Source organism: Cololabis saira, chromosome 23, assembly GCF_033807715.1.
Source record: "Cololabis saira isolate AMF1-May2022 chromosome 23, fColSai1.1, whole genome shotgun sequence".
NCBI classification, from domain to species: domain Eukaryota; kingdom Metazoa; phylum Chordata; class Actinopteri; order Beloniformes; family Belonidae; genus Cololabis; species Cololabis saira.
In genome coordinates, this window is record NC_084609.1 from 2,478,008 (window position 1) to 2,495,587 (window position 17,580).

The 17,580-nt window shown below is 43.6% G+C and overlaps 1 protein-coding gene across 1 annotated transcript in view; it reads left to right on the forward strand.

Moving 5' to 3' along the window:
- shank3b (SH3 and multiple ankyrin repeat domains 3b) overlaps window positions 1-17,580 on the forward strand; it is a 146,492-nt gene that overhangs the window by 115,964 nt on the left and 12,948 nt on the right. Inside the window, exons 19-25 of the mRNA XM_061715197.1 lie at window positions 991-1,129; window positions 5,019-5,099; window positions 5,736-5,753; window positions 6,042-6,172; window positions 6,353-6,446; window positions 9,410-10,054; window positions 13,132-13,419. Of these exons, the coding sequence (XP_061571181.1) occupies window positions 991-1,129; window positions 5,019-5,099; window positions 5,736-5,753; window positions 6,042-6,172; window positions 6,353-6,446; window positions 9,410-10,054; window positions 13,132-13,419 (1,396 nt within the window). The remainder of the gene's footprint in view (window positions 1-990; window positions 1,130-5,018; window positions 5,100-5,735; window positions 5,754-6,041; window positions 6,173-6,352; window positions 6,447-9,409; window positions 10,055-13,131; window positions 13,420-17,580) is intronic.

A 17,580-nucleotide genomic window follows, 5' to 3' on the forward strand; every position in this document is an offset into this window, starting at 1 on the left:
CATAGAGCTTCCTCATAGAGGTAATGAGGGTAATGAACGGGAGGGCTAGTGGGAGCAGAGCATCTTGTTTTTATTCCACCAGGGAGATTGTGACTGGACTAACCTGCCAGGCTGCTCTGTCAAGGTCAGATTATAGAATCAACAATTGTATTGAAAAAACAGGCAGATTCTAGTAATTTTACATCTGTCTTTAGTCTCTGGTTCATCAATGGCGACTCCAAACAGACAAATTTGTGTATAATTCCAAGCCGAGTTTCCAACTTCTCCAAGGTCTTCTCCATCTTGCCAATGAGTTCAAAAACTGCCGCCAGCCTGCGATTCTGTTCAAGAATCACATCCAGCTTGCGGTTTAGCTCCCCCAACATTAAAGTCTGAGTGTTGAGAGCTGATCCCCTCAGCCATGTCCGGCAGCTCTGAAAGAGCCAGAACAGCCGTCGACGACTTACGCATTTGTCGGTAGACCAGGAATCCACCAGCTCCAAAAAGCAGAATTCCTGTTATCATTAATCCAATTATGAAGCATCTTCAACGTCCTCGACGGACAGAATCGACAGACACAGGATCCTCCAATGCTTCCAGGAATCCTTTGTGTATCCAGCAAAAAATGTCCCATCGGGGCAGGAGGGCTCCCTTGTCCCCCGACTTCTCGTTGAAAAGATTTGGTCAACTGTGCTGAGAGACCAGTTAATCAATTCCATGATTGTAGAGTTTGGGAGGAGTGAAAAAGAGAAGCTCTAAAAAGACAAGACAGGACCAAAAGCAGCAGCAGGGCAGATAGGGAGAGGAGCAGAAAAGCGTCCGCCTTCACCGAGAGCCGGAATAAGAACATAGAGCTTCCTCATAGAGGTAATGAGAGGAACCGTCCAGCAGAACGGTATAGTTGGGTAACGGTGAACCTGTCTGCTCTCAGGTGAACGGTATTGTGGGTAACGGTGTCTCTCTGCTCTCAGGTGAACGGTATTGTGGGTAACGGTGTCTTTCTGCTCTCAGGTGAACGGCACCGACGTGGTGAAGGTCGGCCACCGCCAGGTGGTGTCTCTGATCCGGCAGGGAGGAAGTCGCCTGCTGATGAAGGTCGTCTCAGTTTCCAGGAAGTCTGAGCCCAGCCTGCTCAGGAAGAAGACCACGGGTGGGTTTCCCTTAACCTCTGACCTCTGACCACTAACCCCTAACCCTAACCCTAACCTTAACCTCTAACCCTAACCTTAACCTATACCCCAAAAACCCTAACCCTTTCCACAAAAAACCCCTCACCTTAATCTCTCCTCTCCGTATTGGCCTGAATATAAGACGGTGTTTTTTACATTGAAATAAGACTGAAAAAGTGGGTGTCGTCTTACATTCGGGGTATAGACGTTATACCCATTTACACCGCTAGATGGCGCCAGATATCTTTAAAGCGAATGCTGAACTTAACTCCCCAGGCCAAAGCAAACCCCTGTCACGAAGAAGAAAAATAAAAATAGCGGTAAGAAAGAAAAGATAATAAAATAAGAGAAGAGATAACAGAAGATGGAGAAATGTAGCGACAATCTGGAGAAAAGAGGGTGGAAGTTCGGCAGGTGAACCGGCAGCTGAGGAGAAGTTTTGATGTAAACTTCAAGATAATGATTTCAAATAGTCAAAATAACAGGCTTTTTCTCTACAATATATTGTTATAATTATTTGTTTTAGATGTACTGTCATTATTTTCTGTATAAAAATTGAATTTGGTCTTCAAAAAGTCTTTTTTCAAACTTGAGTCTTGAAAAAGAGGGGGTCGTCTTATAATCGGGACAATACGGGTATGCCCCCTACAGGCCTTAAAATGCTAATGCAAATGCAGGTTAAACAGTTCCAATACCCTAACCAAAACAATGTGCACTAACTAAACTAGAGTTCTCTCTGGTCTGACGGTATTTCCTGTGTTTCCTGTTCAATTCAATTCAATTCAATTTTATTTATATAGCGTCTAATACAACAGAGTTGTCTCTAGACGCTTTACAGAGACCCATACCCAGAACATGACCCCCGAGCAGTTATTACATAAACAATGGCAGGTAAAAACTCCCCTAGTGGGAGAAAAACCTTAAGCCAAACAGTGGCAAGGAAAAACTCCCCTTTAGGAGGGAAGAAACCTTGAGCAGGACCAGGCTCATCAGGGGGGACCCTCCTGCCGAGGGCCAGACTGGTGGGTCAGGGACGGCAACAGCACAGCAGGCAGGTGGAAGCAGCAACGGGATGACCGGGGGTGGGGACCGCAGGCCAGCACACAGCTCCCGAAGCTCCGGCCCAATCAGCAAGTCCCAGGTTGGGGTGCAGGGTCAGGAAAAGACTTGTGCTCCGTAATGCAAGCTACAAGCCACCCATGGCCACCTGCAGGACAAAAGAGAGAAAAGGGAGGAGAAGGGGGGGGCAGCAACGGGATGACCAGGGGTGGGGACCGCAGGCCAGCACGCAGCTCCCGAAGCTCCGGCCCAATCAGCAAGTCCCAGGTTGGGGTGCAGGGTCGGGGAAAGACTTGTGCTCCGTAATGCAAGCTACAAGCCACCCACGACCACCTGCAGGTTCCGGTGTCCGGCAAAGGATGCTGCAACATGGACAAAAGAGAGAAAAGGGAGGAGAAGGGGGGGGCCAGCACAAGAAACCACAGGAGCGACTCTGACACACTAAAGTTTACACTACCTAGAGATTTACCAACACCAGCTAGAGGTTTACTAAACACTAACTATAGGCTTTACTAAACAGAAAGGTTTTAAGTTTAGTTTTAAAGGTGGAGGTGGTGTCAGCCTCCTTAACCCAGATTGGAAGTTGGTTCCATAGTAATGGTGCCTGATAGCAGAACGCCCGCCCTCCAAATCTACATTTAGATACTCTAGGAACTACAAGTAAACCTGCACTCTGAGAACGGAGAGCTCTGACAGGAACATAAGGCACTATCAGGTCTTGTAGATACTGCAGAGCTGAGCCGTTTTGGGCTTTATACGCAAGTAATACAATTTTAAATTGGATTCTGAATTTTACGGGTAACCAATGGAGCGACGCTAACACTGGAGAGACGTGGTCTCTCCTGCTAATTCCTGTCAGTACTCGTGCTGCTGCATTTTGGATCAGCTGGAGCTTATTCAGCAAATTAATTGGACATCCTGCTAACAACACATTACAGTAATCTAGTCTAGAAGATACAAACGCATGAACTAGTTTTTCTGCATCACTCTGTGAGAGGATTTTCCTAATCTTTGCAATATTACGGAGATGGAAAAAGGCTATTTTACAAACCTGATTGACATATGGTTTAAACGACAAATCCTGATCGAAAATAACACCAAGATTTCTCACAGTTGCACTGGAAGCCATCGCAACACCATCTAATCCCTTCCTAAGATGCTCTGGACCAAGAATGATAACCTCTGTTTTATCTGAATTTAGAAGCAAGAAATTTCTGGACATCCAGTCCTTGATGTCCCTAAGACATGCCTGAAGTTTAACTAACGGTTCTGTTTCATCCGGCTTCATAGACAAATAGAGCTGCGTATCATCAGCATAACAATGAAAGTGTATGCCGTGATTCTGGATTATACTTAATCTATACTATAACGGCTGCATGTATAAACTGAACAAGATTGGCCCTAGCACTGAACCCTGCGGAACACCATAACAGACCCTTGACTGTTCTGAAGAAACCTCATGTACATGAACAAACTGGAACCTGTCAGATAGATATGATTTAAACCAACATAGAGCTGTCCCTTTAATCCCAACAACATGCTCTAACCTGTGCAGTAAAATGCCATGATCTATAGTGTCAAAAGCAGCACTGAGGTCCAGTAGAACCAGTATGGACACTAATCCCTTATCTGATGTCCAGTAAAACCAGTATGAGGTCCAGTAAAACCAATATGGACACTAATCCCTTATCTGAGGCCATAAGAAGGTCATTCGTGACTCGAACCAGTGCTGTCTCTGTGCTATGATGCATTCTGAACCCTGACTGAAAGACTTCAAACAGATCATTTCTATACAAATACTCACATAACTGGCTTGAAACTGCCTTTTCCAGAATTTTAGACACAAATGGAAGGTTGGAAATTGGTCTATAATTAGCTAAGGTGTCTGGGTCAAGAGAAGGTTTTTTAAGTAAAGGTTTAATTACTGCGACTTTGAAAACCTGTGGTACATATCCTAAACTTAGGGATAAGTTAATTTGGTCCAGTATTGTCGTACCAATAAGAGAAAAAATATGTTTGAATAGTGGAGTCGGGATGGGGTCTAACATACATGTGGTTGACTTAGCTCTATTAACGAGTGAGGTCAGCTCAGGGAGGTCTATAGGATCAAAACAGTCTAGAGACAAGTCAGAGCCTAGGGAAGTCGCTAAAGCTGAAGAAACACCTACAACCGGCTGGTTGATTTCTTCTCTAATTCTCGCGATTTTACTGTTGAAGAAGCTCATAAAGTCTTCACTACTGAGAGCTGCAGGAATGCACGGCTCAACAGAGTTGTGACTCTTTGTCAGCCTGGCTACAGTGCTGAACAGAAAACGTGGGTTACTTTTGTTATCCTCTATCAACGTTGAATAATAAGCTGTTCTGGCTTTGCGAATGGCTTTTTTATATACTATTAGAATATGTTTCCATTCACGATGAGAGTCTACAGACCTACAAGAGTACCACTTCCTTTCCATTTTACGCACGCTTTGTTTCAACATGCGAATATCTGAATTGTACCAGGGAGTTAAGCTCCTGTGGCTAGAAACCCTCCTTTTCAAAGGAGCAACTTCATCTAAAGCTGAATGCAACAAATCAGCAGTGTTACTAGCAAGGAAATCAACATCTGCAGAGGTAGAACCCAGGTCACTGGCCTCGACTACATCACTATTTCGCACTGTCGTAGGATAAGCAATGGCCTCCCTAAATTTAACAATAACTTCATCAGACAAACATCTGCTAAAATAATACCTCCTATTTTGCACTTCAACATCAACAAAATTAAATTCAAACGTTATTAAGTAATGGTCGGTTTCCTGTATGTCTTCGTAGCTCCGCCCCCTCCCAAACGAGCCCCGAGCACCTCGTTAACGCTCCGGTCCAAGTCCATGACGGCCGACCTGGAGGACATAGGTAACACACACACACACACACACACACACACACACACACACACACACACACACACACACACACACACACACACAGACACACACACACACACACACACACATACACACACACACACACACAATAAATAACCCAGAGTAAATGCTATAACTTTTGAATGGTTTGACATAGAGAGTCGTGGGTGGTGTCATCGGACTTAGTTTTGAGTCCTTCACCTTTATTGCTGAAAAATGCAGCAATGTACATGAATGGGCAGCAACCCGCCATGGCACTCTTGAAATTTCTGTGAGGAAATTTTCTAGTTAGTGCCACAGCTGCGCCAAGAGGCACGACTCCTCCATAGCTATGCCATAGCAATGGAGGAGGAGTGGCTCTGGCTAGTTGTTTTTGTAATTGCATTACAGAAAATCACAATATTCTAATTTTCTGAGACAGTCCTGTATATATTATTTAGTTTCAATAAAAAACGAATTCAATTCAATTCAAAATTCTACTCCAGGAGACCAATTCCCATGTGTGTGTGTGTGTGTGTGTGAATAAATAAATAAATAAATAAATAAAAAGTACCGCACACACACACTTATATACACTCACACTCACCTGTACTTTGACCTCTGACCTCTGCTGTTCCTTGTGCAGCCAGGAGGAGGCGCTTTGGTGAGTAAGACATGTTAGTGATGTCATTGTGATGTCATTGTGATGTCATCGTCGTGTGGGAGTGGTCTGTATTTACTGGTCTGTATTTACTGGTCTGTGTTTACTGGTCTGTGTTTACTGGTCTGTATTTACTGGTCTGTGTTTACTGGTCTGTATTTACTGGTCTGTAGTTACTGGTCTGTATTTACTGGTCAGTATTTACTGGTCTGTATTTACTGGTCTGTATTTACTGGTCAGTATTTACTGGTCTGTATTTACTGGTCAGTATTTACTGGTCTGTATTTACAGAGAAACTGGACGAGATGTTGGCTGCAGGTCAACCGGAGGTCGTTCTTAGGCCCCGCCCCCCCGATGACTTCAGAGCCGCGACGGTGAAACAACGACCAATCAGCCGCCGGATCACGCAGGCCGAGATCAACGTAAGAATCACAGATACAGACGTCACTCAGGCATAAACATCTGCATAGAACCGTTGGTTAACTGGAGGCTATTGGCCCCATCCCCAAAGGTTTATTAACAACCTTTAACGGTGTATTTGTATTAATATTTATTATTATTATTATTGGATCTAATAGTTCTTTGTGTGTTTGTGTTTGCAGTCGCTGTTTGAGCGTCAGGGTCTAGCGCCCCCTACACCTCCAGAGAAGAGCACCATGGCTTTACCGCGAGGAATGTCCCGGACCAAGAGCTTCGGTGAGACGTCTCTGCATCACAGGCAGCACTTTGGTTATTAATGATGTATTAATGAGTATTAATGATGAAGAGCAGAGGTCAGGTTCTTGTTTTGGTGGTAGATGCAGGACAAATGGTGAAAGTGCGAAAACACCAAATGATTCCTGTATTAAAAGTAAACATACTGAATGAATGAATAGCCTTTATTGTCGCCGGTTTGGCGTCCCAGCACAGTGAGATGAAAACCAGTACAACCCATCAGGGCACAGACAAAACAAATAACATAGGACATGAGTCACTGGTGAGAACAGATCAGAGAAAAAGGATGACAGGATGAGGGAAAAAAAAGATCTTCATACTGTGTGTAAATACACAGTGTGAAAGTGCAAAAAAACACCTCAGCACAGAAAGCAACATGACAGATTTAACATCATCATCATCATCACAAGGCTTGCACATGTGTGTGTGTGTGTGTGTGTGGGGGGGGGGGGGGGTTCTAGGGGCGGGGGTATCCCGGCACAGTACCCCAAGCTAGCACCGCGGCCAGTGGCGCGGCTCTCAAACCTGTTGACTGTGTTGGCGGGGTTGATAAGAGGGGGGGGGGGGCGGGGAAGGCGTTGAGTTGAGGGAATTGTGTGTGCTTATCAGTAAGGTTCTGTGAAGCGATGAGTCCGTCCATGAACCTTCGCCAGCTCTCAGCCAAATGTCCTTGATGATTATCAGGCGGCTCGGTCAGTTCTGAAACAGGGATCCGCAGGTGTTCGTGGGAGAGGGGAGGGTTAGTGGGGGCAGAGTCATCTTGTTTACATTCTACCAGGGAGATTGTGACCAGAGCGATCGGCCCAGGCCGTCTGTCAAGGGCAGATTGTAGAATCAGCAATTATATTGCAAACAGACAGACTCAGTAATTTTCCGTCTGCCTTTCAGTCTCTGGTTCATCAGCGGCGACTCCAATCAGGCAAATTGTGATCAATTCCGGCCAAGCTGAGCTCCCAGCTTCTCCAGGTTGTTATCAATCTTGTTAATGAGCTCAAAGACGCCGCCAGCCTGCGGTTCTGTTCAAGAATCGCATCCAGCTTACGGGCCTGCTCCCCAAACGTTAAAGTCTGTGTTGATCGCTTTGCTTGACCCTTCTGCCACGTCCGGCAGCTCTGAAAGTGCGAAAACGGCTGCCGACGACTTACGCGTTTGTCGATAGACCAGGAATCCCCCTCCTCCGATCAAGAGGATAATCAGGAGAAATCCTGCTATCATGAATGCAAATATGAAGGCATCTTCTACGTCCTCGATGGACATTATCACCATGCACAAAGGCTTCCAATTTTTGTAGGAATCCATTGTGTAAAAAATGTCCCATCGGGGCAGGAGGGCTCCCTTACCCCCTGACTTCTTGTTGCAAAAATTTGGTCAATTGTGCTGAGAGACCAGTTAATCAATTCCATAATTGTAATTTCGGAGGAGTGAAAAAGAAGAGAACTCTGAAGACGAGACAAGCAAGCAGTAGCGGGGGCAGACAGATAAGGGAGAGGGAGCAGAAAAAGCGTCCGCCTTCATCGAGAGCCGGAAGAAGAAGTCAGTGGGAGTTTGACTTATTCACCCTGGACTAACAGTTACCTGTAATAGCTGAAGCAAGGCAAGGAAACTCACGTTTGAATTGTGTTGCAGTGAAAAAGGACAGACGTAAAACAGAGAAGTATGAGGTGTGTGAGATGGTTGCAGGTCTGTAACTTCAAGTTACCTCCCTTGAAGTAACTAAGACTTCAATGGAAGCTCAGCTTCCTCTAAAATGTCAAAAAATGTGTTTACATTTCATTGACTATATATGCGCTAGAACGCGATCACCTTTAGTTCAGAATCAGCCTCTTATCACAGGTCACGCGACTTCCTTCTCATTCATTCCTGCAGCTTCACAGTAACAGTAATAGTAATAGTAATAGTAACAGTAATAGTAATAGTAATAGTAACAGTAATAGTAACAGTAATAGTAATAGTAATAGTAACAGTAACAGCAGAAGCTCAGCGTCTATACAGCTGGAGTGGGTTGTTCCACTGCAGCCAAACACACCGTCATTGGATAAATGCTGGGTTGGTCCCGCCCATCGCAAGCTTCTCTGGGGGTCTATGGGGCAGTGGGCGTGGCCTCGGCTGGTCTGCTGCATGATGATTGGATGATCTGTCTGAGGCTGAATCCTGTCTGATTGACAGCCATATGAGCGAATCAGCGATCTTGAGATATAAACACTGCCGGAGAAGTTTTGTAGCTTCATTCCATCATTCCGAGTTGATCTGGAGTTTATAAATCCTCGTAGTGACTTTTGTCTTTGTTAAAATGATAAGTGACACACTCAGCAACTTGTTTCTGGTGTTACTGTAGACTGTACTGGGGTTATTGGAGACTCTGACTTCTGCTGCTCTACAGTTATTGTCCCCGTAGAGCAGCAGGTGCTGCTGTAGCCATTAGCCGTTAGCTGCTCCACCATTGCAAAGCATTCACAGCCGCTCACACTAGCCTCGCGCAGCAGCCCCAGCTAGCTAGCAAGCTTCTCCTGTTTAAAACGGCTCAGGTCTTACACGCGCAACACAATGGGCCAAGGCCGTTTAAGAAGCCTAGCTCTGCTGGCCGTTGAGAGGACGCTGGTCAAATCCCTGGAAAAGACGCCTAGTTGGTACAACAGGGTCACCGATCATTCTGTTGAAAAGGAACGGAGGGTAGAATTCACAAATAAACTGACACAATTTATGACGAAAGGCAAAAATGAGCTTCCCCTCCTTAAAAGACCGGCAGCCGCCACTGGGCTAGGGTTATTATACGTACTGCACCTAGCCGGCGTAGCCAAGTCGTTTCCGGTCTTGTTACCTTCTCCGGGGGGGCAGCTCTTACCTGCTTGGTTTGTGAGTCTTATTAACCCGTTTCCATGGTTACCAGGCTAACTAACCCGTTTCCATGGTTATCAGGCTAACTAACCCGTTTCCATGGTTACCAGGCACCCCCGATGACGACCGGATCACCGCTCTGATCAACGAGAGCCGGTTCCCCCGGAGCTCCTCCCTGACGGACAGCTTCATCCCGCCCCCGCCCCAGATGGCTCCGCCCCCTCCTCCCTCGCCCTCCTCCGGCTCCTCCCACTTCCTGCTGGACTCCGGCCCCCCCCCGTCCTTCCTGCCGCCCCCCCCGCCGGCCCGGGGCGAGGGCCTGACCCGCTCCAGCTTCAAACCCGGGGCCGAGCCGCGGCTCGCGGAGCTGGACCCGCCGCCGGCCCGGAGCCACGCCCACGCCGAGCGCCAGAGGAAGGCCCGCTCCATGATCATCCTGCAGGACTCGCACCCGCAACCGCTGCAGCCGCTGCAGCCCGACACTGGCGGCGGCGCCGCGCTGCACAGCCCCGCCCTCGGCCACAGCCCCGCCCTCGGCCACAGCCCCGCCCACACCTCCACGCTGTCGCTGCACACGCCGGCTAACACCTCCACGCTGTCGCTGCACAGCCCCGCCCTCGGCCACTCGCCGCTATCGCGGCGCCGCGGACGCCAGATAGAGAACCCGTACGCTAACGTGGGACAGCAGGCTCCGCCCACCAAGCCCCAGCGCAGGAAGTCGCCTTTGTTGAAACAACTTCCTGTTGAGGAGCAGGGTAAGTGTTAATCTGTTGGAGTCCTGGTGCATGATGGGAAAAGGAAATGACCATGCAGACATTCTCTGCAGTGTGTGCAGCAACAGAAGGAATAAACAAAGAGCACAGATCAGCGGTCGGTACCCCAAAATGTTTTAGAGCCGTATTTGACCAAAAACACAAAAAACAAATATGTCTGGAGCTGCAAAAAAGAGTCTTGGGTAACCCTTTCTTTTACAGTACAGTAATAACAGGTAATACCACGGTAATTACACTGTAATTACCTAGTAGTACCTTGTATTTACAAGGTAATTACATGGTAACTACCGGGTAATTTACCCAGTAAGTACTAGGTAATTACACTTCAATGACCATGTAGTTACCTTGTATTTACTATACATTTCATGGATAACTACCGGGTATTTACCCATTCATTATTGATTTATGTATTATCAATGGATTGGTGCATGTACCCCCGAGGGTGTAAATGACTCTATTGACCTTGTAATTAACCTGATAGTTACCATGTTTTACCTGGTAATCCAGGTACTTACCTTGTAGTTACTTGCCCGGTAATTCTATTTCCTAAGTATTTACCCAATAAGTACAGACATTTTTACCTGGTTTTACTCAGTAATTAAAGTGAAACTGGACTGTAAAAGAAAGCGTGTGTTAATAATAATAATAAAACGTATTGCATGGTGTAAAACATAAAACTAGGCACAGTGTTGAAAATATAGGCACATTCAGTCAATCAATGCAACAAATAAAAAATACAGTGCATTCAATAACGATATAACAACATATTTAGATCTCAAACTGGCATGTCAAGGACCCCAGTATTATCTGCATTTGCATCAACCTTAATCTCTCACAGAAGCAAAGATTTGAGACGTGTAAACAACAAAAACACGGGGCAAACCACAATAAAATAACTTTTCATAAGTTTCAACACAAAATATAGTTCATAAAGTTAATCATTTGCTTGCATATTTTACCAACTCTGTAGCAGCGTTAGCATGCTGCTATGCTCGGACGGGAACAGGAAGTTAAGATTCGTCAATAACGGAAGTAACAGAGGAAGAACGGTGCTCTTCAAAATAAAAGCATAAAAATAAAACTTAAAATGACAGAAGTGCTTAATTCACTCTGCACGTAATCTGCTGCCATTTACACGCACCACCAGCTGAAAAATAGCAGATCTACAAATTTATAGCGCAGCACGCTGCCCTGAGTGCAGCGATATGAGCTTGTAGATCTGCTATTTTTTAACACCTTTAAATATTGTAAAATATATTGTAAAATAGCTGGTGCAGAGTAGAGCATAGTGTCCAGTTAAAGTGAGTTAGCGAGTTTTGAGTTGGGTTTTGAATGTTGTGATTGAGTCTGAAAGTCTTATGTCTGGGGGGAGGAGCAGCTGAAGGCTCGGGCACCCATGGGTGCTCGAGAAAAAAGTCAAAATGTTGAGAAAAAAGTTGAAATGTTGAGAAAAAGTCGAAATGTTGAGAAAAAAGTCAAAATGTCGAGGAAATAGTCAAAATCTCGAGAAAAAAGTCGAAATGTTGAGAAAAAAGTCGAAATGTTGAGAAAAAAGTCGAAATGTTGAGAAAAAAGTCAAAATGTCGAAAAAAAAGTTGAAATGTTGAGAAAAAAGTCGAAATGTTGAGAAAAAAGTCAAAATGTCAAGAAAAAGTCGAAATGTTGAGAAAAAAGTCGAAATGTTGAGAAAAAAGTCGAAATGTTGAGAAAAAAGTCAAAATGTCGAAAAAAAGTTGAAATGTTGAGAAAAAAGTCGAAATGTTGAGAAAAAAGTCAAAATGTCGAGAAAAAGTCGAAATGTTGAGAAAAAAGTCGAAATGTTGAGAAAAAAGTCAAAATGTCGAAAAAAAGTTGAAATGTTGAGAAAAAAGTCGAAATGTTGAGAAAAAAGTCAAAATGTCGAGAAAAAGTCGAAATGTTGAGAAAAAAGTCGAAATGTTGAGAAAAAAGTCAAAATGTCGAGAAAAAGTCGAAATGTTGAGAAAAAAGTCGAAATGTTGAGAAAAAAGTCAAAATGTCGAGAAAAGGTCGAAATGTTGAGAAAAAAGTCGAAATGTTGAGAAAAAAGTCAAAATGTCGAGAAAAAGTCGAAATGTTGAGAAAAAAGTCGAAATGTTGAGAAAAAAGTCGAAATGTTGAGAAAAAAGTCGAAATGTTGAGAAAAAAGTCGAAATGTTGAGAAAAAAGTCAAAATGTCGAAAAAAAGTTGAAATGTTGAGAAAAAAGTCAAAATGTCGAGAAAAAAGTCAAAATGTCGAGAAAAAGTCGAAATGTTGAGAAAAAAGTCGAAATGTTGAGAAAAAAGTCGAAATGTTGAGAAAAAAGTCAAAATGTCGAAAAAAAAGTTGAAATGTTGAGAAAAAAGTCAAAATGTCGAGAAAAAGTCGAAATGTTGAGAAAAAAGTCGAAATGTTGAGAAAAAAGTCGAAATGTTGAGAAAAAAGTCAAAATGTCGAGAAAAAGTCGAAATGTTGAGAAAAAAGTCGAAATGTTGAGAAAAAAGTCAAAATGTCGAGAAAAAGTCGAAATGTTGAGAAAAAAGTCTAAATGTTGAGAAAAAAGTCGAAATGTCGAGGAAAAAGTCGAAATGTTGAGAAAAAAGTCAAAATGTCGAGAAAAAGTCGAAATGTTGAGAAAAAAGTCGAAATGTTGAGAAAAAAGTCAAAATGTCGAGAAAAAGTCGAAATGTTGAGAAAAAAGTCGAAATGTTGAGAAAAAGTTGAAAATCAACTCAGAAAGTCAAATATCCCATCTCAAAAAATTTGAATATTCTGGGAATCTTAATCTTAAACTATAAGCCATAATCAGCTATATTAAAATAATAAAAGGCTTGCAATATTTCAGTTGATTTGTAATGAAATCCGAATGTATGACATTTTTGTTTTTTTAATTGCATTACAGAAAATAAAGAACTTTATCACAATATTCTAATTTTCTGAGACAGTCCTGTGCTGTTTTTAAGCTAATACTGTACATTTACTTATTTAAGACTTGTCTCCTGGCCAGAGTGTGGCTGTGATGTCACACTTCCTCAGTCCCGTTTCCTTCTCACCTTCCAGGTCTCAAAGACCCTGATTGGTCCAGGCCGGAAGTGGGCGGAACCCTGAGCCCCAGCAGGGCGGAGCTTTACCAGCAGCAGGTCCTGTCGGAGCGAGCTCGGGTCCAGGGCCGCCGCTCCTCCCTCTTCCTGTCCGTGGAGGGATCCGGGTCGGACAACCAGCCGCCGGCCCTGCTGACCCTGAGCCACTCCATGGACGACCTGGGCGAGCTGCCGCCGCCGGCGCCGGTGCTGTCGCCCTCGCCCACGCCCCACACCTTCCTGCACCCGCTGACCGGCAAGCCGCTAGGTTGGTCCCTGCAGGAGCTAAACCTGCTGTCGTGTAGCAATCTCATACAGGAAGTGTGATCGCTTTTTAAAATTGTTATTTACTGATTCATCAATCATTCCCTCTTTTAAAATGACAGACATCTGAAAACTGTATATGGGACTGTTAAAGACAAATCTGCATCAAAAGTCAGAAAAAGTATATGGACCTTTAGACGTCCAGGTGAATGTCAGGCTGCTTTCAGACCTGTGGCCCGTTTGTTTTGTTCCGATTCAGGGGCTGAATCGATACAGTTGTTTCGTTTTTCGTTTGTGGCGTTTGTGTTCACAAGGCAACCGTCGGTAGCGTTTCAAAGCTGTTAACAAAGACTAATAGTAACTAGAAAAATGTCCTCGCAGAAATTTTGAGAGTTCCACGGGGGGCTGCTGCCCATCTGTGTACATCGCTGCATTTTTCAGCAATAAAGGTGAAGGACTCAAAACTATGGAGCCAAATCAAGGCCAAAAGTTTTGCTAATTTGAAAATAAAATTTGAACCTGAAAATTCTTTTTTACAGTTTCAATTTTATTTTTTTCAGTATCAGATCTTTTTTTCAGTTTCAAATCTTTTTATTTCAGTTTCAAATCTTTTTTTTCAGTTTCAAATCTTTTTTTTTCAGTTTCACTTCTTTTTTTTTCAGGTTCAAATTTTTTTTTCAGGTTCAGACTTTTGGCCCCGATCTGGCGTGGGGGGCGTGGCATCAACTGAGAGGGGCGTGGCATCTACTGAGAGGGGCGTGGCATCATGAGTGACAGCAGAAAGAGAAGGCGGGGGACGTTCCTCAGTCATGTTGCCTTCAGGAAACGTAGGTTGCAGAAGTTATCAGTAGAAGTTTGATTCAACACTGTATATACACCATATTCACGTGATTGGCAGTGGAAAAAACTGATATTAGTGACACATTTCTGTTTAAAAAGCTGTTTTAGACCGTACTTGGTAGTATGTGGAAGTGGGAAATGTCAAACTTTAAAGTGTGGCTGTTGAACTGTACAGTCTGACATAGTTTATTGCTTTTATACTGCGATTGGTGCCAAGTACGGTCTAAAACAGCTTTTTAAACAGAAATGTGTCACTAATATCAGTTTTTTCCACTGCCAATCACGTGAATATGGATACAGTGTTGAATCATACTTCTACTGATAACTTCTGCAACCTACGTTTCCTGAAGGCAACATGACTGAGGAACGTCCCCCGCCTTCTCTGTTCTGCTGTCACTCATGATGCCACGCCCCTCTCAGTTGATGCCACGCCCCCTACGCCAGATTGGGGCCAAAAGTCTGAACCTGAAAAAAAAATTTGAACCTGAAAAAAAAAGAAGTGAAACTGAAAAAAAAAGACGTGAAACTGAAAAAAAAAGATTTGAAACTGAAAAAAAAGATTTGAAACTGAAATAAAAAGATTTGAAACTGAAAAAAAGATCTGATACTGAAAAAAATAAAATTGAAACTGTAAAAAAGAATTTTCAGGTTCAAATTTTATTTTCAAATTAGCAAAACTTTTGGCCTTGATTTGGCTCCATACAAAACTAAGTCCGATGACACCACACACGACTCTCTATATCAAACCATTCAAAAGTTATAGCATTTACTGGGGGTTATTAACCGGTAGGAAACGGTTAACAGCTTCCCGGCCGTGAGGCTGCAGGACTGGGGGTCGGCTAAGGTCAAAGGTCAGGGGACAGATTTCTCCATTTTTACAGGTTGAAGTATATGAAGTCTGTACTGACTCTGGTTGCCCCGGCAACAAGAACCTCGACTTCAGAACCTTCCGGTTTGGCTGTGAGAAAAACCCAGATTTTGGCTTCTGGTAAGGTCTCAAATAACTCCGACTTGTGAGAAAACCGTAGCTCCTAGCCAAGAAACGAAAACATCGTGAGAGACACAGAACCCGGCAGATTCTGACAATCTTAATTTTCAATCTTAAATTTATTCAGATATTCCTTAAAATGATTGAGTAAGCTCAGTGTGAAGACAGAGTGAGATTATTTTGAAGAAAACGTTTGATTACATTACAGCGAATGGAGACCTCGGCAGGAATTGGCGGCGCTTTACCCCCCCCCCCCGTTTAAATTTTGTACATACCCCACCTGTCAAAGTCACATTTTATGACATAGCTATGGAGGAGGAGTTCCTCATGGCGCATGCCCCGTGGCACTAATAATCAATTTTATTTATATCGAGCTTTTAAAAGATCTCAAAGACACTTAAAAAGCCATGTGCGAACCAATTGTTCTCTCATTGGTCAGAAATGAACGTGGAAGGAGTTTCCTCTTCCGTACCCGGGAAAAACAACCACTATGCAGCATCGTTTGTTTCTACAGTTTGTGTTTCTGTGTGTTTCTGTGTGGATTATGTTCTCACTGCAAACGAACGGCTCCAGGTCTGGAATGGAACCAGGGGCTTGTACTACGAAGCAGGATTTGGGGTTAGCGAGGTAACTTCAGGTTTAACCCTGGGTTTTCAGGACTACGACGGTGGTTCACTTCTCACCGGGGTACATCGCCATGGTAACTTATGCTGAACAGCTAACCTGCTCCGGAGCAGGTTATGTTCGAGATACAGATCGCCGGGTATAAAAGCACCGCCCACTGACCAATCAGCTCTCTTGGAAAATGGCATGCCCTTTCGAAGAGAATCCAGTGGAGCTTGGTGCGCGGATCGTGAGAGGATCCCTCCGAAGAGAACGCGTATTCAGGGACCTAAAAACCCCTTTGCTTTCCCTGATGAGTACCTGTATGAACGATCCAAAAAAAAAGGAAAAAAAGAAAAAAGAGGTGGAGGAGAAAATAAAAAATAAATCAATCAATGAATAAATAAAACAAATCATCACCCAAAATCCGATGTACAGTCAATCCAAAACTAATACCAATTAAATAAATAAATCAAGAAGAAATCAAAAAGAAGATGCATTTGTAAGGGGATAGCAAAAAAGGGATTTTCAATTTCGTCCCTCGAACATTCTGAGAAGTCACTTTAAAATACTAAATACCCCCCTCCTGAAAAAATAAAAAATTAAATAAAATAAATAAATAAACCCAATTCTTTGGTACAGCATCAGCACAAGTTATCGGTCAACAACAATAGTTATAGAACCAATATATACAGACTGTCTCAGAAAATTAGAATATTGTGATTTTCTGTAATGCAAACACAAAAACAAAAAAATGTCATACATTCTGGATTCATTACAAATCAACTGAAATATTGCAAGCCTTTTATTATTTTAATATTGCTGATCATGGTTTACAGTTTAAGATTAAGATTCCCAGAATATTTAAATATATGTTTATATCCCTATGAATTTACGCATTTATACAGTCAGCGATCTTTTGCCAGCTGTCTTTCCTGCATTTTGCAGCTGCAACTGTGTTGCTTTTTGCCTGTATTATATGCCTATACTCATCATATTTCCGTAAAATTATAGTTTGCTCTTCGCTACTGAAATAAGCGGCTCTGACAGCGGACTTCTCCATGCTTGCGATTGGTCATGCGCTGAAAACACCGCCCCTTTTATGTGCACGCGCTCATATCCAGATTGGAGAAACCTGGGTCGATCTACCGAGTTGATAACCACCGTCGTGTGACCGCTTAGCGTGATTGCAATTGTCCCGCTTAGTGAATCTGGATAAGGAAAAGATATCCTGGATATGTTGAACTTGCTTCGTAGTACAGGCCCCAGCTCTCCTAGGATCTCGGTTTGCTTGTTTTGTGCCACATCCGAGCGCGATTGCTGTGTTCACATGTACCAAACAAACCGATCTTTAGGGGGAAACGCTCCCTGTTTCGGAACAACTGCTCCAATCGGGACAGGTGTGAAAGCTCCCAAACCAAAAACGTACATCAGTGATGGTTGGTGTGTCTGGAAAAGGTGCAAAACTTAAACACAAGGACATGGCTTTTCAAAATAAAACAGGAACCGAAATACAAAAACCGCGACACTTTGATGTAACGAATCTTAAGGCAAGGTGGATCTGTTTAGCCCCGTGTTTGGGTCCGAGTCCCGGTCTCCGACTCTCTGACCCCCTTTCCTGTTTCCACTCAATAAAGGCCACTAGAGCCACAACATTTAAAACTTTAAATCGACGCTGGTCTCTGATCTAAATGGACCAAATTTAATTCCGACTGCAGGAAACTAGACTGGGAA